Genomic DNA, 25,085 nt, shown 5'->3' with positions numbered 1-25,085 from the left:
CTTCCAAATAAAGTCTATGATCGGAATCGCTCGAATCTGTTTCCTTGGTTGGTCTTTAAAATCATAGAGGAAGCAGTCGTCCTGTTTTGCCTCCATGGGGATAAGGAATCTTTTGGTAGCTCTCTCCATAAGGAGATGAAAACTCCCGATATCCACCGGGGGAGAGTTTACCGGGGCCGGAGCGTTTGGAGACGGAGTTGTACTTGATAATCGTCCCACTCCGACATCACCGAATGATCATCCACTTTTCCTTCTTCCCTTTCATCGTCAGTAGTATGTGAATGACGAGATGGCAATGGAGAAGGTGGTCTTGGAGACTGAAAAGAAGGCACTGGTACCCTTGGCATAGGCGTAGACGGAAGGGACTCTGCCGATTCCGAAGGAGGGAAGCGCCTATAATAGTCCTGCAACATGTATTGAAGATTATTTAGCAGGTCCAACGGCATTTGCGCAGAAGGCAATGAGACAGGAGGTGGTGGCTGTGGTTCAGTATCAGGATCTTTCTCCTGGTCGTCGTCTTGATACTTGATAAAGAGCTCTGATGGACTCCTTGCAGTCCGAAATCTATCATCCTCTCCGGATTCGTCATTCTCATCCTCCTCAGAGTCTAGAAGCTGTTCCGGCAGTTTTAAAGGCGATAGGGCTACCAAAGAGGACCCACAGCGTTGAAGTAGTGTAGTCGCCGTTGATGTTTGGTCAGATATAGTAAACGCCGAAGTTGCAGTCCAGACCTGCATATCCGTGCAGGTAGACAAAAGATGCGTTGACAAGTGTGTCGACAGGATCGTCGACGATGGCAATATAGGTAATGAAACCTGGCCTGATGTAGAAGCCGTCTTCGACGATGAGGCTACTTTCATCGACGAGATGTTAGTCGTCGACGAGGCGATCTTAGTCGACGAGGGCGTCGACGAGGCAATCTTCGTCTACGAGGGCGTCGACGAGGCAATCTTCGTCGACGAGGGGATCTTTATCGTCGACGGGGCAGCCGGCGACGGTACAGTAGTCTTTGCCGACGAGGCAGCCGCCGACGAGGAAGTCTTCGTCGACGAGGTGAGCGTCGATGTAGTCGTCGATGAAATGTTCTTAATTCTTACCGCCGACGGAACGGAGATGAGTGGTGACACTTCCTTCATCGACGAGATGGGTCTGACACTCACCGAGACCAGCATCGACGGAGATGAATGAATGAATGAATTAAAATAAATTTATAACGCGCATAACTCGGCCCAATGGGCATCAAGGCGCCTAACATAATATATTGAATAACCATGCAATGCTTAATAATAGGCTTTCCCAAAATACCAGGTCTTGAGAGCTCTCTTAAAGAGGGGCAAGGATGAAAGGGCCTTGAGCTCGTAGGGGAGAGCATTCCATAGTCGAGGGGCCACTGATGCAAAGGCTCTACCTCCCCACCTTGTCTTTTTAGTGCGGGGGATAACAAGGAGGTTCTGTTGAGAAGATCTGAGACATCTGCTGGGTACATAGTTAGAAAGCAGAGATCCCAGTCCGTCGGCCGGTCCTGCTGTAAGAGCCTTATGGACTAGGCAAGTAATTTTAAAAGAGATGAAGCTGAAGTCATTATCATTTTAGGCCTCGGCGACGAGAATGTAATCGTCGACGTTGAAACAGCGTCAACGATGATGGCCGTCGACGACAGAGGCGTCGACGATGGTTCATTTTACCTGAGGTAAATTTCTGTCAGGAAAAGTTTTCGGTGGCATAGATTTTCCTGATTTCCTCGGGGGCGTAGCAGGCTTGGACCTTGAAGGTGGAGACGTCTTCTTTGATGAAGAAGAAGACTGGCCAGAGCCCTTAGCAGGTTGATTTTTCCTCAACACCTTCGCCCCAGGAGAAGAAAACTCTTCTTCAGCCACCCTTTTTCTGGAGGAAATAGAGGACCCAGAGGCTGCACTTTCTACCTCCGACAAAGGGTTGTCCTTATCCTTGATCTTCTGTAGCCACAGAAGTAGGCACCCTTCTCTATCTCTAAGGGTCTTCTGAGGGAAGGTCCGGCAGATCTTACACTCCTTTACATCATGATAGAGACGATAAATACATTTCTTGTGAGGGTCTTCAGTAAAAAGCCAGAGCTTTCCACAGGACTCACAAGGCCTGAAGAGGGATCTTTTAGAAGTTGACATCTTGAAGATTTCAAAGTAGTAGAGAAAACTGTGAAGTACTGAGCAGAGCTCAGGGAGACTCCCTTCACACGACGTGCGGTAGAAAATCTGAGAGCCTCAGCCTCTGGGGAGAACATTCTGGTGGGTGCTGTCGCCTGATTGGCTGCAGTTTGGACTGGATATAATGACTGTGATAGTCATAGGTGTGGAAGTTTTTCCCTTGTAGCTTAGGCTACTTTACTTCCTGGTTTCAGGTTACCAGGGTTTTTTGGTTGTTATATGCATAATTATTGCTTTTCTATGTACCGTGGGACTCCCACTCCGACGACGGGGAATGATTCAGGCATGTGAATCTATGAAAGACACCCCAAATACTGGAGAAGTGATACATATGTAATCAAATGCAACCACCAGGCAACAGAACTCAAGAGTTGTTTAAAATACTAAAAGCAGTAGATGCCCTTGAAATATGTAACATGCCAAGTTAGGCAGGCATTTTAGGAAGACTGGATGTAGATAAATTCAAATTTGAAAACGGAGGGCAGTCATACATGGGCACAAAGTTCAAAATGGTTGCCAGTTACTCTGCCTTGTAAGGAGTACAAACACAACTAAATGGAGAAGACTGAAACAACACTTCCATCCTAACCACATCCTCAAAAAATAAATTGCCCCTGCAGGTTCACATGACTTTGCACACTTCTGCACTGCTCGCCTTCTGACAGTACCAGAAAACAAGATCAGCAAGAGTATCATTGTCGGTTAGAATTTTCACCACAGTATTGAAACCAAAGTCAATCACACTTCAACAGAACTCACCTTGAAGCGGAAAAAAGTTAACAAAGAGCTAAGATCATAGCAACTCACAGCACCCTTCAAGTTTCAAGAGCTGTCTGCTCAGTCTCAAGCCATGGAAAGCCAGCCAAAATTTGAAATCTACAAATTAGGATATGTGCTTAAAGCATCGGGACATTTCCCACTCTTTTACTTTAATACCATTCAACACCTCTGCAAAATATCAAGAAGTTTGGCTTAAAAAGGAGCCCCGTTGGTGAAAGAGGGAGTGTTTCATACGAGTGTAGACTAGAAGGGCAGTACAGGCCATAGCGGGCATTGAGCCTTTTTACGAGAGGCTGGAGGGCCGTTTTTTTGTTACTGGGGGCTGTATTTGCAACTGTGCTGCAATACCGGCCCACAGTAACAAAAACAGTAGTGCTTCACACTAATACCCCTCTGGGGTGCTGCTTTGGCTTCCCTGTTAGGCCCTGAATAAGTTTGCTGCACCTAGCTGGTAGCTGGGCACTAGAGAGATTGCTATTGCACCTTTCTTCTTCTAGGGGAACCAAATTTGTACCACCATAAGAAACCAAGAGGGTTTAGCAAGTGTCAGATGGCATAACCCTTCAGCTGCAGGTGTGGTGGACGATCCCCTTCTTCCTCCCAGCAATAAAGGACTTTCCTTTCTTGGGAAAATATAGCTCCACACTTTTTACCAAGCCACATTTTAGAAGTACTAATCCTTACCTTCACCACTTTCCATGCCTTCCACAAAGATTCCTCCACATTGGGGGAGAACCCAGTACCGGCGCCTGTAACGATCCTGCCCGAACATCATGGAACGTAAAGAATGGGAAGATTCAAATAATTTCTTTCTGAACTGGCCTTGTTGCTGAAAATTGAAAAACAGAAAGGCATCATATTGCGACTTTCCAACAATATATTAGACTAGGAGCATTTTCCTCGATGTGTTTGGATGTGAAATAGGTACTCACTGCTAACAGGGATGTCAATGTATGGGTCAGCTAGCATCAAACTTTTAAAATAAGTAATAGCCACAGGGCGATAAAAAAGTTTCCAACTTCTAAAACATGCAGCATTCCTGTGGCTCTTACTTCAGATTTGCAACTGTTATATATTTTAAACTCTGAGTTTACAGTAATTTAATACAGATCGGTATCACATAAGATGATAATATTTGTGCGTGGTGTAAATGGTGCTGCCCATGCATTCAACACTTACTTTCTCCAATATATTCCTGCAGGAACCCAAATATCTTTTTTTAAGTATTAGTGGTGAGCTCAAACATATGTAAGATTGGCAGGTCCAGGAGCTTTTTATTGCGGGAATGAGGCTTTGTTTCTTAGCAAATGTAAAATAATAGTAAACAAGCATCAGTAAAGCCAGAGGTCACATTTTTTCTGATGCCAATCACCAACAACAAACATTTTTTAAAAGTAAGAAGAAAGCCCACGCACAATTATGTATATGCAGGCATTCACACATATGCATCACTGCACGACAATAGCCCCAGTGTGAAGATGCATTCACATGCATGGTCAGTACATTTGTGGCACGACCCTCCTGCATCCATTATTTCTCTTTTTTGATTTTATGCACCAAGATGTTACGTGAACATCTTAGAGCGGTAAAAAGTTGCAGGTGCTGAGCCCTTAAAAAACACACGACAGAGAAGGGTTTGGTAGCAATGGTGGAGGAAGGCAGAGAGGTTACGGAGACACAAGTAAATGCCATGGAGAGCAGGGGAACAACAAGATGAGTTGGACCATCAAATATCAAATTTAAAAAAACTATAAATAAAAGTAAAGTGGGATAGGGGTGGGGGTTCAAGTGACGGATAAGATGGGGCCTGGGCAGCAACACTAAGGTTGCGGGGGTAGAATTAAGTGAAAGGGAAGCAGCAGCATGGGATATAAAGCAAAGTACATATGCACTCTCATGGAGTACTGAAAAAAGTAGTTCTCTGATCTGGATCTGTGGAAGGCTATCATCCAATCAAAAGAATGGTAAAGAAACTATGCTCCAAGCAAGGGACAACTAGAAAAATAGGAAGAAAAAACACCAAATAAGAAGCATGTAAATGAGATTGAAGAAAAAAAGCCAACCGGTGGTAAGTAATGGTCCGACTCAAAGCCCTCTTTCAATATTGGGGATCGCCGATAACGGCTAAAGATGTATGTAGGTGAGGTATAAAAAGAGTTAATATTCATGGTCTAAAAAAATGTAAAAATCGAAACAATACGACAACACAAAATACCCTATTGAAAAAATAATAGACCTGCATCACAAAATGTAAGTGTTCCAATAGGAGATAAAAGTCCTCAAATTTCAAGAATCAAGAAAAAAGGAGCACAGACCGAAGCACCTAGGCAAAGGTATGGAAAACTGAATCAACAGGTCCATTAAAACTGCTTTCACCTCTGGCCATTGCTTTAAAGACCAGCAACAAACAGCTTTTATCAACTCTAATGTTACAAAACTTAGTTTATTTGTCCTTTAGCAACACATTAGACTATGTTGGATGTGGAGAACCTTTTACATCACCCATCCATGCCCTGTTGTGGCCTTGTAAGGAACTGGCTCTATTTATACTACACCAAAATGAGATATAGTGTGTATAGAGTCGAGGTGACCCCAGAGGTAGGCAGAGGTTAAAGTTAGATAGAACCTCACTCTCTATTTGTGGTAGTGTGGTCGAGCAGTAAGGCAGAATCAGAGGACAGTGTTAAGTATTTGATGTACACACTCGGTCAGCAAATGAATTCACACACTCAAGAACTGAACTCCAGGCTAATTGTTATTGTCTAAAAAAATATACTGTTTTATTTTTAGAACCAAGCAAGCCTGGCACAGGTAAGCATTAAATACTTTTCAGTAGTAAGTTGCTGAATATAGAACAGTTTGAAAATGCAATAGAAATTGTAATTTGTTTGATTTACAGGGGATGCAGTAGGTTGCAACACTTAGCAAATACAGCACATTGAAATGAATAGGCTTTTCAGTAAATTACAGGTAAGTTACTTTTTACGTTACTTTTTTAACTCAGTGCTGGATACCTAGATTCAGCACTGGAACATTTCCTGCAAACAGGTAAGTAAATATGTTTTGGTTATTTGTGAGATTTCTAAAGAATATTTTTAGATTTCAAAACTCGACACTTTTTGGAAGAAAATTGTCAATGTTATCCTCTAGGAAAAACAGGTTATCGGTTCACAGGTAAGTTATCGACTGTGGGAGTTAAGGTTCTGGGGTTAGACTCAGGATCAGTGATGCACTCTTGCTGCTCCCCCCAGCGGCACTGGGGGCCGGGTGCAGTGTGTTGGGCCCAATGTTATCCAATGGGGGATAGGGGGCCTCTGGTTGGTGGCTGCTGGCAAGCAGGCCACTGGGTTGTAGGAGCAAAGCTCCTAGGATTTAGGTCAGGGCAAATGGGGAAATAAAGTAGCACAAAAGGTGGCACTGAGGCGGCCGGGTGCAGAGTGCTGTTTCGACATCGGGCTCCCTGTTGGTTTCAATGGAGAACCTCCGGTTTGCAAAAGCACTGCAGGCAGGGAGACGAAGGACTTCTGGGTGCGACCACCACTTCGAGAGGTAATTTGGGAAGTTAGGGGTTGGTTAGGCACTGTTGGTTTGGGCACACAAGGCCGTGGGGCGTCGGGTGCAGGGGTGCCTTTTGGGGTTGGATCTTCTTACCAGCTCCGGGTCGCGGTTAAGGGGACCTTTTGGATTTAGACTGCATGCGTCGGCTGGAGGCTTGAGGTAGGTCAGGGGTAGCCGGATCTCGGGTCAGGATCGCCGGGGTGTCCTCCTTGTGGTGTTTTTCCGCTCGGGCCGGGTTCGGCGGGTGCAGAGTGGGCTGGATTCTCGATCTCCGGCTGCTGCCAGAGGTTGCAGTTGAACAAATCCGGTGATTACGGGAGAAGCAGTCTTTGGAAGTGAAGGCAGGCAGGTCCTCCAGGGTTTTTGAGGTTGCTGGCTGCAGGACACACCGGGATTTCGCAGGAGCAGGTTTGAGGGGAGACAGGCCTGTAGGGCTGGGGCCAAGACAGTGGGCTTCTTCCTCTTGTTAGCTGGCTGCACAGCGGTTCGGTCCTTCTTCTTTTCTTCTTGTTGTCAGGCTGCATCTCAGGAAGCAAGGTTCAGGGTGATTTAGGAGTGTTACTGGTAGGTAGAGGGCAGGGACCAATGGGTCCCTTCCCTGGGGTGGGTACACCCCCTATCGTGCCACCCTCCAGTGGGAGGGGGGCAGGAGCCTGTCCCTGGTTGGTTGGGTCCCCCATCCTCAAGATGGCGGGGACTCAGAGTTGTGCTTCACCTCGCCTCCCCCACCTGAGGGGTGGAGTTGACAGAGGTGGGCACATCTCTTTCCCTCACTTGTCTTTCCTGCCAGCTCTCCCACCCAAAGTGTGGGGGTGGGGGTAGAACCAGTGGGGACCAGTTGCTGAAAGCAGCAAATGGTCTGGAGAGGCTCACAAAGGCAGCATGCCTTTGACTCTTCCCCTTCGGGAACCCTGCCCATCCTGGGGGAGGAGGCTTGGCACCTCGTCCCAGGATGTTCATTGTTTCAGGCCCCAGAGAGCAGGCTCTCGACCCAGGGGTCCAGAAACATGTCTGGTGGTGGCAGCTGCAAGCAGCCACTCAGCCTGGACACTGGCATCAGTGTGGGATTAATGTGCTGAGAAGTTTGATACCAAACTTCTCAGTTTTCAGTGTAGCTATTAAGGTGCTGTTGAGTTCGTATAACAAGCTCCCAGCACCATATACTATTAATGGCAGCACTGCACTTACAATGTCTAAGAAAGGACTTAGACACTGTAAGGGTACAGGGCTCATGCACCTGTACCCACACCACTGGCATAGGGCACCCAGCTAGAGGGGTGACTGATCCATGCCAGGGCAGAGGGTTGTAGGCATGGCACACAGGCATGTGTGCCATGTCGACACCTTACTTTGTTCTGCACCAAAACACGCAGCCTGCAAAGGCAGAGTGTGTGTGTAAAGGTACAGGGCCTCTAAGGGTGGCACAATAAGTGTTGCAGCCCTTAGAGGTCTTCCCTGGTCACAGTGCCCTGGGTACCTGTGGTACCATTTACCAAGGGCTGACCCGTGGCCAGTGATGCCAATTGGGTTAGTTTTGGATAAAGAACACAGGCCCTGGGAACCTGATTGGCAGGGACCCAGGGCACACCAAGAAAAAGTGCATCAGTAGTCTGGCAAAAAGTGGGGGGTTACTGCAACATAAACCCACTTTCCTACAGCCCTGAACAGATGCACATCTGGAAAAACATCAGAATAATTGGAGTGTGTTTCTTGAATTTAAAAGAACACCCACACCAACAGAAACTGCACCGAGGGCACTTGAAGTTCAATACTGACTGAATGGATGTGTTAAAAAGGCAGCAGGCACATACAAACATGTTTCTGCAGAAAATAGTGTATGCCTTTACAGTACTCTAAGTAAGAGTAATACACACTTTTGTGAACACATGTGAAAGATTGCGGAGTGACTCGAAAGAACAAGTTACTTACCTTCGCTAACGCTTTTTCTAGTGGATACAGTATTTGCCTGAGGATTCCTCACCTTGTGAATATCCCCTGCGCCAACAACATTCGGAAACTTTTGTAGCAGTCCACGCCGATGAGGTCGAAGACGACGTAACAGAGGCATGGCTCCGATCGCGACTCCACTGACGTCACCGGCTCCATAAGAAGACCTAGTCGGCGTGATGACGTCAGTTCCGCCCTTTTTTCCGGGCCAACGACGCACACGGATGGACTGACAGCAATATATACACAGTACATAATATACAAATCAACACACACAGTGCGGATAATAAAATAGAAAGGCAAAAGAAACAACACAATGCCTTTGACACCAACAACAAATACATATACTAAAGGTATACAAGGGTGGACAACGGGGAGGCGGGTGGGTCAGTGAGGAATCCACAGGCAGATACTGTATCCACCAGAAAAAGCGTTACCGAAGGTAAGTAACTTGTTCTTCTGATGGATACATCTGCCAGTGGATTCCTCACCTTGTGAATAGATTCCCACAGCAGTCCCCACTCCCGGAGGAGGGTGTCCACCCTTCTATAACAAAAAGTCCTGAAGGACGGAACGAGTAAAGTGTCCGTCCCTCCTCACCTCGGAGTCTAAAATATAATGTTTCGCAAAAGTGTGGAGGGAGGCCCAAGTTGCCGCCCTACAAATGTCCTCCACAGGAACACCCCTAGACAAAGCAGAAGTGGAAGACTTTGCTCTAGTGGAATGGGCTCTTAAACCTTCTGGAGGTTCCTTAATAGCCAAAGAGTAGCATATCTTGATGCACAAGTCAATCCATCTGGAAAGGGTGCGCTTGTGCACCGCTCTGCAGGGGTTTGGTTGAATAGGAGGAAACAATTTAAGCTATGTGAATCAAATAAGGCTGGGAAAAGTCTGGCTGCTTATCTCAAGTTTAAGGTGCAGAAAAGCACGATAAACTCCATTCAAGATCAATTGGGGGTGGCCCATTCAGATCCTGTCAAGATTGCAGATGTATTTAAAGATTTTTATGAGCGTCTCTATGCCAAGAATATAGAAGTGGAGGAAACCAAAATTCAGGGCTACTTAGGGGAATGCGAACTACCGTCTCTCTCCATTGCCGATCAAGCTGACCTTAATAACCCTATCACGATCCAGGAGATTGAAAAGGCTATCAAGTCGTTAAAAAGTGGTAAGGCCCCCGGACCAGACGCGTTCACTGCTAGATTCTATAAGTGCTTCTCCTCTCTCCTATCCCATCCACTTCTACACCTGTTACAGGAAATCAATGATACAGGGGAGGTGAGAGGTACACTATCTGAAGCTATAATTGCTGTCCTTCCCAAAGAAAGGAAAGATCCAACACTCCCTAAGAATTATAGAACTATCTCGCTTATTAACCTTGATTGTAAGCTCTTAGCCATGATCCTAGCCAACCGCCTCCAGAAAGTTCTGCCCAAACTTATCCACCCCTCCCAAGCAGGTTTCTTGAAGTATAGGTTATCCAGTGACAACACCAGAACATTAGCACATGTACTCGAAAAGGCGAAGCTTTTAACTACCCCCACTGTAGCAATTACGCTTGATGCCGAAAAGGCATTCGACAGGGTAGACTGGACTTACCTGGAGGCAGTACTAAATAAATTTAACCTAGGTCCGTCCTTCACAAAGATGGTGATGTCCCTTTATTCCTGCTCCTCTGCCAGAGTTAGAGCGGGGGGCTCGTTCTCCTCATCATTCCGATTACAACAGGGAACCAGACAGGGGTGCCCCCTCTCCCCCTCATTATTTTTACTAGCGATCGAACCATTCCTCCACCACTTGCGGATTAGTAAGGGCATTGCGGGAATTCCATTTAAAGACTGTACAATAAAGCTAACCGCATATGCTGATGACGTCCTGGTTGTCTCGGAAAGGGCGGAGGAGGCTATACCGGCCCTCATGTCCACTACTGACGAGTTTTCTAGGGTGTCGGGTTATAAGTTAAATAAAGATAAAACGGAGGTTAAATTGTTAAATAATCAGGGAAATAAGGATGTAATGGGGGACTCTGGTCTAACTTGGCAAACGGACTGCTTCAAATACCTGGGGTTAGACTTTGATTAGGACCTAATTACAACACTACGCGTTAATGAAAATCTGACCTTAAAGAAAATATCAAAATTGCTAGATGGCTGGTCTCTGAAGTATCTCTCATGGTGGGGCAGGGCCGAAACCTTCAAAATGATGGTAACTCCATTGGTGAATTACCTGGCGAGTATGTTGCCGATGACCTTTTCGGATGACTTTTTAACCAGGGTGGACAGGCTCTTTGGAATATTCCTGTGGCAGGGGAAGAAACCCAGGATATCAATGAAGAAGCTACAGCTATCTAAAGAAAAAGGCGGCCTGGGTCTCCCCAACTTCAGGAATTATCAAACTGCCTTCCTTTGTAAACAAGGCGCACAATGGCTGATTGAAGACTTGGCTTACACTCCGTTGTGGCTGGATGTTGAGAAATCCCTCATTGATAAGGTTCCCCTTACTGCCTTACTTACTATGGATCTCTGCCATCTTCCTCATTCAAAATACATCTTACTAAACACAAGACTTGATCAAGCCCACAAAACAGGATTAACCATCAAAAACACTACCATGGTAGCCTTGTGGCGTAACCCCTCATTTAAGATTGAAGGAAAACCCCTCCAATGGGAATATTGGTCAGGGAAGGGGGTCAATTTGGTGAGCGACCTGTTTGAAGGGATACACCCTTTACCGTTCTCCTCGCTCCAGGACAGGCATAATCTGGCGCCGATAGACTTTTATGACTTTTTGAAACTAAAAGTCCTTTTATCCACACGTTCTCTTAAACCCTGTGATCCATGGCTTAAGACCCATGTAACACGTATCATGGCGGCTGGTCATTTTGTCTCGAAAACATACAAGCTTCTCCTCCCTCTACCCAGGAAAGCCCACAGGCGGAATGAAACCCAACTCAACGGGCTTAATGTTTGATTGGGATATTATCCACACCACTGCTCTATCGAACAAAGTCTCACCAATACTATCCCAAACCAAATACATGCTAATAAACAGGACGTACTGGACACCAGATAGGGCTATCTCTCAATTGGAGTTTAAAAAGCCTAAGTGTTGGAACTGTGACTCAGCTGTAGGAGACTTGGCCCATATGCTTTTTAACTGTGCGTCTCTGGGATCATTCTGGGGGAAAATTTTTGACTGCACAGAACATATTTTCAGTATCAAACCTGAGAATTTGTCTATATCCTTCTGGATGTCCTGGACCAGAACCTAGATAATGCCCATGATCGCCTACTCCTGGATATATTGCTTACTCTGGCCTGTAAAGTATTGTTATGTAAATGGAAGAGCGCTTCTGAGGTGTCCTTTAGGATATGGCAAGAATGGCTATCTTTCCTAAGAGGAGCTGACAACCCTGCTCTACATTCCTCCCCATGGCGCGCTTCCCACATGAAGCTTTGGAAATCTCTTGATGCCTCATCATTTTTATTTGATCCTCCATGATGTGTTATAGTCATACGTAAATCAATGACGAAGCGGAGTTTACGGTCGTATACTAGATATTGTATGGTGAAGGAAATGGGTGGACCCATCACCCCTAAAGGGATCTATTTTCAATGGAGTGCAGGGCATCTCTAGCTTTTATGTAATTTCGGCTGATATGAAATTTTATAAAGCAGGAAACTCCAGAGACGACAGAAGAAATAAAAAACATCTCTTACTATAAAACAGGGATCATGTAATGTGTCAGATCTATTGGATTCATTTCATTTGTTAGTCTTTATTTTGATCAAACTGATCATAAAAGACAATAAATGTTAACATCATTACAAAGTACATATATAAAATCCATATCTCAACAAGGACTGTACAGAGAATATTATAATACATGTTAAAAAAGACAAACAAATTAAATAACTGTTAAAAGACTGATCAATAAATGTCCCCTATTACAGTAAGAAGCCGAGATCTATACAAGCTAGGAGAACAATTCATAAAAATTCATAAAATATTTTGTACAGATTGGACCCAATCCAAGGCGAAACAAATTTTAAAAATATGTAGATATAAAAATATGAGAGGTAGTATAAAACAGGGCTGAAGAACTAAGCAGAAGACAGAGCATTGGTGGGCACTGTTGCAGTCTGCTTGTTCACAATCTTGTATCTTATTCTCCACGCCCACCCCAAGAACTTCGCTTCAGCGATCACAATTGCCTATGTGTACTGTCCGTGGAGAACTATATGCCGGGTAAGTAAATAATATATGAGGAATTGCTTCATCCATACTCTGACAGAATAAGCATTTGCTATATTGATAATGATGCCAGTTTTTAGAGAAGACTTTGGTCGGTAATGTTCCTATCCGGAATTGAAAAAACGTTTCCTATCATTGGGGTTGGTTATAAAGTTCCAAAAATCTTCATATAGTGGTTCGGGCTTATGATTCAAGAAGGTACTGGTCAAAGATGGATATTTAGAATGGCTCAAAACACCCGATCTGATCGTGGCCCAGTACACTTCTTTAAAAACTTAAAGGAAAAGTATTATATTCTGGATCTTCCCATAGATGTCTCATGCCCATATTTACCAGGGAACTCTTCACCTGTTGTAGCCATCTAATCTTAAGGGAAGTATCGGCTCCTCTAATATCTTTGAAAGCTAGTGCAAAATGGGCTAATTCCAGGGTAGACCAGAGTCTTCTCCAGTAGGCCAGTGGTTTAAACCTAGCAGCCTCTGACAGGGAATGTAATCCCATATCAAAATATAAGGGGGTAAGAGGGGTACTTTGGGGGAGGCCAACCAGACCTCTCAAAAAACTATTTTGAGCCAGAGCTATTGAGGACAGATTTTCAAACCCCCACAGTTCTGCTCCATACAGAATAGACACCACAACCTTGATATTGTATATCTTGAGTGCAGGGCCAACTGGCTTTGTCCGAGAGAGACTGTATTCTTTCATGATCGCACCTGCTTGCTGGAAATGCTTAAGCGCCATTAATGCTATCTGTGGTTTCCAATCTAATTTATGACTAATATTTACTCCAAGATAAGTAAATAAGTCTGTTTGCTCCAAAGGCTCATTGTTCATAGTAACCCTAGATTTAACAACTTTGCGGTTATGCAGCACCATGAATTTAGTTGTATCCACATTTACCAAAAACTCATGTTCCTTACAAAAAGTCTCAAAGCGTATCAATGCTTTCTGCAGCCCAACTTGGGTTTTGGATAGAATTAAAGTATCATCCGCTAACATGAGTATTGGTATTTTAATGCCAGCAACAGAGGGAGCATCGGTTGGATAATCAGAAAAATAGTTAACCACACCAATTATAAATAATGAAAACAAATTGGGGGCCAGTACACACCCTTGGCGTACCCCTTTAAGAATTGGAAATTTTGGGGTAATATTCCCTTGCACACCCAATCGAACCTGCGCAGTTGTGTTCGTGCAATTTAACTACAAGCTGCAAAAGTTCAGAGGGTTTTCCTAGATCTCTCAATACGGTCCAGAGTTTGTTTCTCGGGACCGTATCGAATGCTGCTTTGAGATCTACAAAGGTGGCATAAATAGTTCCACCCGCTAATAGTACAACACGCCAATAGATTAATACAAAATAAAATACTTGATCTATTGTACTTACAAGGGCCCTAAAACCTGCTTGGAGGGGATAGTATGTTGTTCTCTGTTATCCAAATCTGGATTCTATTCAGAACCAACCTAGCCATGATCTTTTGGGTGGAGTCGATCAGGCTGATGGGCCTGTAATTACCAGGACTAGAACGGTCCCCCTTCTTATAGATAGGCAGGATCTCGGCCCCTTGCCAGGAGTCGGGAATGGATGCACCACTGGCAATCGCATTTGCAAGAATCAAAACATGCTTGAGCCAATTATCTTTGTCGAATAAAAAAATAGATCAGCCGGGATGCAGTCAGGTCCGGGGGCCCTTCCCTTTGGTGCTGAAATCACAGCGATTTCAACTGCGCTTAAGGAAAATATTATCGGTGTCACTACACTAGGGACTATAAATGGAAATGAGTTCTCAGCTACAGCGAATTGATACTCAAAGAAAGATTCCCATTTGTCAAGGGGCAATATGATTTGACGGGACTTTGTCTTGAACTCCTCTGCCCCATTTAACAAGCTGCCAAAATGATTGTGCGTTTTTCATCTTGGTAGCTTGCAAAAGCTCCATCCACCTTTGTTCGTCCCAGACTTTTTTTGCTAATGATTGCGTAATTTTGTACTGCTTACGAGCTGTTCTTATCCTATCAATATCGTTAGTTTTTATAGCCCGGGACAGCTGCTTATAAGCTGCCTTACATGCCTTGTTGTACCATTGGCCATGGATTGATGACTGTTTCTTGGGGGTCTTGTGTGGTTTGACAAAAAAGCGCCTGATGTTTTCATAGTCTCATGGTTACGTGTGATATTAGAATTAATTTCCTCCTGGTTATTACATTTTTCAGTGAGTTTTAACATGTTTGTCACCTCCGCTTTCATGTTTGTGAGAGAACATTCGTTCTCAACCACTCGGGACCATTTGACCCTCCTCATATCGTTACTGATTATAACATCAGCAGTCTCAGTTACATCAGCTAGGGGCAAGAGTACAGCATAAGCTGGGCTATTGAGTTTTAACAATAGTGGATCATGGTCACTTTCGTTCCTTGGGCAGACCTTCATGTCCACTAAAGATGACCAGTTTTCTATATTAATGACAATATAGTCGATTTGGCGATTTCTAAGGCCACTATTATAAGTGTGGGATCCTAAGCGGTCTGAAGGTGTACGACCGTTTACTGCTCTCACACCCCTCTCTAGACTAAAGGCTTTCAACTGAAGTGCTGCCTCTATCCATTTTTTAATTGGTGGGATTTCCAACTGGGGGATACCCCACTGGGCATCTTCATCTTAGGTTGCCATCTTCATAATCCAATGGCTCAAATGTAGTATTAAAATCACCAGAAATTATTATATTATACCCGTCACTCTTGCTAGCTAAAAAATTGAGATCAGTGATCGTCTTGGAGGACCTACCACCCGCAAGGCCCCTGGCATATACATTAACTAGAAGTAAATTTGGAGAATGCTTAGAGCTAATAAGCAATGCCATAATGTCAATATTTTCAATCTCCAATCCAACTATCTTGAAGGTGGGGCTCTGCCTTACCCATATTGTTAACCCTCCAGAGGGTCTGCCTTTATGACCACCTACCGCGGATTTATGGAAGTTTAAATAACCAAGATGAAAAACAGGAGCCAATGCCCAGGTCTCCTGGAACACTATAATGTCCTGTGTTCCTATAAAATCTGTCCAATCGGATGAGTGAATCTTATGGGACAGCCCTGCTATATTCCAGGATACTAGTCTCAGTAAGGATGTGTCATAGTGGTCCGTAGTTTTGACTGGGTTAGCCTCCACTATGATGCCTGTTTTGGGGGTAACTGGAAGTGAGGTAGGATTTTCAGTTTGGCTAGAATTGCCTGTTTGACTTTGGGGAGCATTTAATGGTGTCACTTTGATCCTAGACAATTCTATTTCACAATCCGTCCCATCATATTTAATTCTAGGTGGAAAGCTTAAACAAAAGCTTCCAACCCTTCCTGATGGAATTGCTGCCATAGATCTTACTTGGGAGCGTGGATCAATCAAGAGTCAACCTACATTTTGAAGGGACGAATCTCCAATTCGCATGGGTTCGGGGACGTTAATAGGTGAATGATGGGTAGAATCAGGTGGGTTCAATTTCAACCTAATATTTGCGTGTATCAGATGGGAGGTTCTTAATTCAAAAGCCAACAGGTTTTCTACCAGCGATGGTGAGGCTAGGGTAAAACACACATAATCAGAATCAATGGCATTCGAAGAGTATCGTACAGCAGAGGATATATCCTCCCTGATTATTGATCTACACTTGCGCACGTGTCTTAGCCACTGGGTGCACTTGTTAATCAGGGACTGCTCATCCTCCTTAATTAGACTTGGCAAAACTTTAGAAACATTAGTTAAGAAGATTTGTGACATAAAAGGGCGGGGACAAGAATTAGTTGCAGGTAATTTAATCCTAGGTTGAAATGTGGGAGCATACGGGGTATGAATTTCACTTCAAGTATAAGCATTGGACAAAATGGTAGGTCTATTAACTGCCACTGCCGATATTTCGGTCAATAATCGATTTTTGGGGAATTCTCTCTATTTGTCCAATAGCTTTGTTTTTAGTAGATAAACAGCTTACATTTCTTTTGTTGATATTAGGTATACTACTAGCTTGTGTCTGGATCAAGGCTTCTGTGGCTGCATACTCCTTGCTTGTACTTGTTTGCAGTACTAGGTTAAGACTTTCTATCATGCCCTTTAGCTCCTTCACTTCCTCCATAAGTTGCCGAGTCTGATCTTTTAGTTCTGTTATCTGATTTTTAAACATGGCTGGACGAGAACACTGAAACCTATTTGTGTCATCACAACTAGTGCTTACACCATTAGACCCCTTTGTGTGTTGCTGAACATTTTGTTCCTGGGAAATTTGCAATAGGGGTAAAAATCTATTTGAACATATAATGGCAGGCTCTTTTACACAAGTTGTTGGAAGATATGGGCTTAACAGCGAAGAATTAATACTCTCTTCAGATTGAGCAAGTTCATAATTGGTAGTTTGTTGGCCCTTTAGGGGAGTTTTTTTTTTTTAAACATATCAGGAATAGAAAGGGAAGTTTTTTTGATGGGTGGGGTCGATATAAGGGGTGATACACTGGTCGCATTAGAAGAACTACACAAACCGGATGGAACAATTAATATCTCCTCACAATCAACAAGATTGGCAATGCGATCCATGACAGCATGGGTTTTGCTTAACAATTAGGACTTTTTTTCCCTTTCTTTGTAGGCTCCCCATCCCCGGTATCCAAGGCTTTCCTTTTCCCCATTATATTCGGCCAAAATTAAATGATTAAGATGAACAAGTTACTTACCTTCGGTAACGCTTTTCTGGTGGATACAGTATCTGCCTGTGGATTCCTCACCTTGTGAATATCCCCTGCGCCAGCAACATTCGGAAACTTTTGTAGCAGTCCACGCTGATGAGGTCGAAGACGACGTCACAGAGACACGGCTCCGCTCGCGACTCCGCTGACGTCACCGGCTCCATAAGAAGACTTCGTCGGCGTGATGACGTCAGTTCCGCCCTTTTTTTCCGTGCCTTCGAGGCACACGGACGGACTGACAGCAATATATACACAGTATACACAGTACATAATATACAAAGCAACACACACAGTGTGGAGAATAAGTAGAAAGGCAAAAGAAATAACACAATGCCTTCGACAGTAACAAAACACATTTTAAAACACCATTAACAGAATTGCAGGTATAGAAGGATGGACAACGGGGAGGCGGGTGGGTCAGTGAGGAATCCACAGGCAGATACTGTATCCACCAGAAAAAGCGTTACCGAAGATAAGTAACTTGTTCTTCTGATGGATACATCTACCAGTGGATTCCTCACCTTGTGAATAGAATCCCACAGCAGTCCCCACTCCCGGAGGAGGGTGTCCATCCTTCTATACCAAAAAGTCCTGAAGGACGGAACGAGCAAAGTGTCCGTCCCTCCTCACCTCGGTGTCCAAGCAATAATGTTTTGCGAAGGTGTGGAGGAAGGCCCAAGTTGCCGCCCTACAAATGTCTTCCACAGGAACGCCCCTAGACAAAGCAGAAGTGGAAGACTTTGCTCTAGTGGAATGAGCCCTTAAACCCTCTGGAGGTTCCTTACCAGCCAAAGAGTAGCATATCTTGATGCACAAGACAATCCGTCTGGAAAGGGTGCGCTTGTGCACCGCTCGACCTTTCCTGCAGCCAACAAAGCTCACGAAGAGCTGGTCATCAACTCTGAAGTCTTTAGTCCTGTCCAGATAGAAGCTCACCGCCCTCTTAGGGTCCAAGCGGTGAAGTCTCTCCTCCTCCTTGGAAGGGTGAGGGGGAGGATAGAAGGTAGGAAGGGTAATGGACTGCCCCAGATGGAAGGGAGTTACCACCTTAGGCAGAAATGCAGCCCTGATCCTGAGAACCATTCTTTCAGCATGAATGGTCAAGAACGGGGGTTTTGAACTTAGAGCTTGAAGCTCACTTACCCTCCTTGCCGAGGTGATTGCAATGAGAAAAACCATCTTAAAAGACAACAATCTCAAGGGACACTTGTGTAAGGGCTCGAAGGGAGAACCCATAAGATAAGTTAAGACAAGGTTTAAATCCAATTGAGGCACAATAAAGGGAGTAGGAGGAAACCTGTTTGTAAGGCCCTTAAGAAAACGAAGAACAATAGGTGATTTGAATAATGACGGCTGATCCGGCAAGCAAAGGAAAGCCGACAAAGCAGATAAGTATCCCTTTACAGTGGCCAAAGCAAAGCCTTGCTGAGCAAGAGAAAGGGCAAACTGCAAAATGTCACATAAACGAGCCTTCAAAGTATCAATTGACTTCTCTCCACACCAGAGAACACATTTAGACCACCTATAGGAATAGATAGATTTGGGTGCAATGACGTCTGGCAGACAAAATTACATCTATCACATCAGGTGGGAGAGAAAAAGAGTTCAGGTTGCCCCGTTCAATCTCCAGGCATGAAGGTGTAAGCTCTGGAGGTGGGGGTGTAGAACCTGCCCCTCCGACTGCGAGAGGAGGTCTGCCCTCAGAGGCAGACGGAGCGGAGGGCACGAGGAGAGGTGGAGAAGATCTGTATACCACACCCTTCTTGGCCAATGCGGGGCGATCCATATGACTTGGGCCTGGTCTTTGCGAATCTTCCTCAGAACCCGAGGAATCAAGGGTATGGGAGGAAACGTGCAAAGGAGTCGCGAGCACCAACTCAACTGAAACGCGTCCCCCAACGCTCCCTGCATCGGATACTGGAGACTGCAGAATGACGGGCAGTGAGCATTCTCGTGAGTGGCGAACAGGTCCACCCGAGGAGTTCCCCACATTCGAAAGACGTGACAAACCACCTCCGGATGGAGCCTCCACTCGTGGTCGGCGGAGAATTGCCGACTGAGACGGTCTGCACGCACGTTCAGCACCCCGGCCAGATGATTTGCCATCAGACAAATCTGATGATCCTGAGCCCAGGACCATAGACGCAGGGCCTCTCTGCAAAGACAAAGAGACCCCACTCCTCCCTGTTTGTTGACATACCACTTCGCGGTAGTGTTGTCCGTCAGGACTTAAACAGACTGACCGCGAAGTGAAGGGAGGAAGGCCTTGAGTGCTAAACGAATCGCCCGCAATTCCAGAAGGTTGATGTGAAGCAACCTTTCCTCTGGAGACCAAAGACCCTTGATCTCCAGATCCCCCAGATGAGCACCCCACCCTAAAGTGGATGCATCCATAATCACTGTGGCCATCGATGGAGGTAGATGAAAGGGCTTTCCTTGAGACAGATTGCCCTCCACGCTCCACCAAGACAGATCCGCCGCAGCTTCTCTGGAGATCCTCACAGACTCCCTGAGATCTCCTTTGTGCTGATACCACTGCCTGCGGAGGCACCACTGGAGCGCCCTCATGTGCCAGCGTGCATGGTTGACCAACAGAATGCAGGAAGCAAACAGACCGAGCAGGCGAAGTGTAGGAGAGTAGGGTCTGCTTCCTATGGTCACCCCCAATTTTTGCTTCACTGGTTTTCGACTTAGATGTGGCTGTGGGCCTGCTAATCAGACCCACAGCCCAGCTGTTCTCTCTCTAAATTCATACTATGTACTTTAGGTACATAACCCAATTGGTAAGGATCACCCTATAGGGCCCTGTACAGTGTACCTTAGGTACCCAGGGCATAGGTGTACCCTAGGCCTACCAGGGGCTGCAGCATGTATTATGCCACCCCTGGCTGGCCTCCCATCATGACAAAACTGGCTGATCACTCAGCTGGGGCAAGGTCGTGTACTCACCCCTTGCTTAGGTATAGTATTCCAAACCTACCTTATATATAGACACATGGGTAACCTTTCAGTCACTCCTATGGCAGGCCTTAACAATCCTGAAGGCAGAGTGCTTAGTATGTGAGATGGTGCTCTAGCATGAGCTGAGCCTGTCTGCAGCTTTCGGAACCATGTCCTTATAGCTGTTCTATGATATCGCCCACCATATACTCTTAAAGTGCCTTATAATCCTCGCGGTTATGGTAATTATGGTTTGGCTTTATCAAAACATGTCGTGTAAGGTGTCCAACACTTTGGAATACTACCCCCACACCATTTCTGGCGATGAGGATAGTATTACCCCTTTCTAGAGGGAGAAGACATGTTGAAGACCTACTACCCGGTTAAAGTTAACCAGAGCCCCAGCATCACAAAATGGATGCTGCTGCCACAGACACAAGTCTGACCTCCTGCTGCTGGGAGTCCTTCCAGCGAGGGAGGCTTGGACAATAGGTTTCCTGCCTTGGGAGGTGCTAGCACCACCCTAGACAGGACTTAAGTGTATTGGGGTAGGGAGGGATGAAAGAAACGAGACACTGCCTGGGGCACACAAGGTGTCCCATGCATAGTCCGGTTCAAACCGGTGCTGGGGCACTCCAGCCCCAGTCCTGGCGCGAAACTGGACAAAGGGAACGGGGTGCAACCACCCCCCTCCCTGGTCCCACCCATAGGAGGGACCTAGCAGGTAACCCAGCCACCCAGATTAGTATAAGAGTGGGAGCTGAGTCCCTAGGACTTTGGATTATCCTGAACTGAAACAAGACACGAAACTATGGACCTTCGACATTCGAACAAGAAGACTGAAGAATCTCCCTTGTGGCCAAGGAGTGGCCACCCTGTGCAAACAGGCACCAACAAGCGACCTGCCGTTTGCTTTGCCCAAGTTCTACGAGGAACCGACTGCAGAGCCCGACCAGCGCCTTGACCTCCAGACTTCTCTGACCCTGATCCACTTCCACAGCCAAGCTGAGATCCGTGGAGGAGACGAGAGACGTGGGACCGGCTACCTGGGAAAATTGGCGAGTAGCTTCCAGCGCAGCTTCTGAGGCACCCTCGAAGTTGTGCTCTGGGGATTGAGAAGCCCCAACCCCGAGCACCATCTGCACCGAAGATCAGCCCTCCACACTCCACGAGCTCTGCGTGGGGCCCTTCTGCATTTTCATGCTCGACGCGTCTGTCCGGTTGCTTGCCCGTTGGCTTGCAGCCTCAGTGACGACGAACCCTTGACTTTCCACCGCTGGTTTGGCTCCTCCAGACTGGCCCTTGCTTCCCTGTGAAAGAGAAGCACCTCAGACCTTCCTGGTCTGCACCTGAAGTTAATTTCCCTTTCCGCGTGGGTTGCCTTTGCCAAGGCTTGTTGACTCCAATCGGGACGTCGACTCCGCCATCAGCAAGATCCTTCGTGGGACAGCTCGTACCCTGGTTCTGGTCGTCCTCGACGCCTCCTGGTCCACGCAGCTGCAGAGACAAGCTTCAAGACATCACCTGTGTTCTGCACGACATCGCCTGGTTCCTTCCTGGTTCCACACGGTCACTGGCTAGTGACCCAGACTTTGTCCCCTCTGCTTGCAGGTGTTCTTCCTTCAAGATCCACCCTTGGATCCACCGGACATCTTCCTCCTGGCCGCCTGCCAGCAACTGTTCTTCAGGCATCCATAGGATCCAGCGACGACACCAGACACATCTTCACACCTATGCACCTGTCTCCTGTGGGTGAGGTAACGAGAGTACTCCGGTGCTCCAGTGGATATTGACTATCCAAGTGTCTAAGTCTCTAGTTGCTTCCTCCTAGTTACTTCGGAAGTGTCCTTATTCTTCCTATTTCTAATTGCTACATTCCCATTGACTTTAATGTAACCCGCGTGTGTGTTTCCACACTGCACACGCTTCCTGTGGGCCTCCCACTTCCTAACTATTGGTAGGGTAGTGTAGCCCCAGCGATTCCCTAGGCCCAAGGCCTACTCCCTGTTTGTGACGTGGCACTTCTACCACTTTCTTAGTATATGGTTTACGTGGCCCCTGGGCCTAACTGTATTTTTCCTGTGTAACTTAACGTATGCTACTCAAGAAATTGTTGTGCTTAGACCTCTGAATTCATAAAGAGTGCTGAGGGTATATGTTAGAATAAATACATTCTAATTTTATATATATCTGGTGTGGTGTCCTTTCATTTGGTATTCAAGGGATTGTAATGGTATAACAGCTGGCTTCACATGCCATACAGAGTTTAGCCTAAGACTGCTCTTCTCCATGCTACCACTAGGATAGCTGGTCTATAAGGTTGACTTTACAACCAATCAGGGTTGTTTGGACTGATACAAGGTGTACACTAGAACTAGTGACATCATATATCAGGCCAACTTCTCACACGAAGGACCTTCAGAACTGGAACGACCGCTCCATTGTAAAACAAAGGAATCATTTCCTGTATGTCGAGAATCCTTTGAGGAGGGGGGAATGCTCGACACACAGTAGTGTCCAGTACCGCACCTATGAACAGGTTGCGCTGAGAGGGCACCAGGTGAGATTTGGGCACGTTTATCGAGAAACCCAATTTGAACAACAGCTGAGTTGTATCGTGCAGATGACGCAGCACATTCTCTGGCGACTCCGCTTTGATCAGCCAGTCGTCCAGATAGGGGAAAACTGAGATCCCCGACGTTCTGAGATGGGCTGCCACCACTGCCATCACCTTCGTGAAGACTCGGGGTGCAGTAGTAAGACCAAGCGGAAGGACCGCAAACTGATAATGTTGCGACCCTACCGTAAACCGGAGATACTTCCTGTGCGACTTCAGGATGGGGATGTGAAAATACGCATCCTGCAAGTCGATCGACACCATCCAGTCCTCCTGATTCAGCGCTTCAAGAACCTGAGCAAGGGTGAGCATCTTTAACTTCTCTTGCTTTAGAAAAAGATTCAAGATTCTGAGGTCCAATATCGGATGCAATCTGCCGTCCTTCTTCGGAATCAGGAAATACCGGGAGTAGCATCCCTGACCCCTCTCCTGCTCTGGAACCAACTCTATCGCACCTTTCTGAAACAACTTCAGGACTTCCTCCTGTAGGAGAAGACGGTGGTTCTCTGAGCAAGCCCCTTCACAAGGAGGGTAATTTGGAGGGAATTCCCGAAAGGGAAGGGCATACCCATTTTCTACAAGATATAGGACCCAAAGATCTGTAGTTACAGATTCCCAATCTTGTAGAAAATTGGTATGCCGGCCCCCCACAGGACCAACAGGATCCAGAATGGCGGATCTAGGGCTGCTTTGCGGTGGAAGGAGGGACTGAAGAGGAAGAGAAGGAGAGTTGACGGCCACGTGAGCGACCCCTGATTCTACCTCTGTATCCTTTAGACAAAGAGCCTTGCTGCTGCTGCCGCTGTTGGGTCTGCCTGTAGGAACGAAAGGTTGCCCTTCCGAAACCTCTGTATCTTTTAAACGACCCCCTTGACTATGATTGAAGGCCCAAAGACTTAGCCGTAGCCTTGCTCTCCTTAAAACGTTCAAGAGCAGCATCTGCCTTTTTGCCAAATAAACCAGATCCATCAAATGGCAAGTCCAACAGAGTTGACTGTACATCTGGGGAAAACTCAGAAGACTTCAGCAACGCACCCCTCCTGGTGGCAACAGAAGACCCCATGACTCTTGCCACTGAATCCGCCGTGTCCAGCCCACTCTGAATCACCTGAGGTGCTGCTGCCTAGGCATCAGTCAAGACCTCATTAAAGCCAACCCTATCCTCCTCAGATAGTTTTGGTGCCAATTTATTCGCAGAGTCCATGCGTGCATGAATATAGCTTCCCAAGAGGCAAGTGGCATTTGTTGATTTAAGTGCCATGCTGGCCGATGAAAAGACCTTTTTGGCCGACTGATCTAACCTTTTAGCCTCTCTGTCACCTGGAACCTGAGGAAAAGCACCCTTGGATTTTCCTGAACAAGCCGCCTGAACCACCAGGCTCTCAGGCGATGGATGCGATGTTAAGAACTCAGGGTCCCCTGGAGCTGCCCTATACCTCCTAGCAACCGTCTTAGAGACTGCGGGAGCAGAAAAAGGCTTACGTCACACCTCCAACAAAGGGTCAATAATGGCCTCATTAAAAGGCAACAATGGCTCTGAAACTGCAGTAGGAGAGTGCAATACTTCAGTCAGAATATTTGATTTGAATTCAGTAGTAGGCAACTGAAGATCTAACAGTTCTGCAGCCTTCCTGATGACTGCATGATATGGAGCCACATCCTTTGAGGGTTCATCGGAAGGTGGAGTAATTTCCCACTTAGGAGACAAATCCAATCCACTAGCCTCTTTAAGTTCCTCAAACACCTCGTCAGACTCCACCAGCTCTCCTTCTTCTGCTTCTTCCAGAAGGTACCTTCACTCATCAATCCCCCTTTGAGCTTCCCTTCTGGACCGAATCCGTACAAGCGGCGTCGGCGGCGCCGTGTTCGAATCCGACGGCGCCGGCGTCAAACGTGGATCCGCAGGAGCAGCCGGCGTCGAACGAAGTCGAGCCGGCGCCGGTGAAAAAGGAAGCGGCGTCAACGTCCTCGGCAGATGCCAATACGGCGTCGCCGGAAAAAATGGCATGAAAGGGGCCTGCGGATAGACTTGCGGCACCCCCAAATTGAAGGCCATTGGACCCATCGGACCCGCAGG

The 25,085-nt window shown here is 46.3% G+C and overlaps 1 protein-coding gene across 22 annotated transcripts in view; it reads right to left on the bottom strand.

Annotated features, from left to right (window-relative positions):
* The window catches only part of BAZ2B (bromodomain adjacent to zinc finger domain 2B), a 1,481,286-nt gene that overhangs the window by 432,051 nt on the left and 1,024,150 nt on the right, over positions 1–25,085 (bottom strand). For all 22 annotated transcript variants that reach the window (XM_085645472.1, XM_085645482.1, XM_085645489.1 and 19 more), the window contains one exon: positions 3,648–3,792. In XM_085645472.1, coding sequence (XP_085501598.1) covers positions 3,648–3,792 — 145 coding nt within the window. The remainder of the gene's footprint in view (positions 1–3,647; positions 3,793–25,085) is intronic.

The sequence above is a fragment of the Triturus cristatus genome, chromosome 3_1, assembly GCF_964204655.1.
Source record: "Triturus cristatus chromosome 3_1, aTriCri1.1, whole genome shotgun sequence".
Lineage (NCBI taxonomy): Eukaryota > Metazoa > Chordata > Amphibia > Caudata > Salamandridae > Triturus > Triturus cristatus.
Note: the sequence above shows the minus strand (reverse complement) of the source record. Positions and strands in the feature narration are given on the sequence as shown.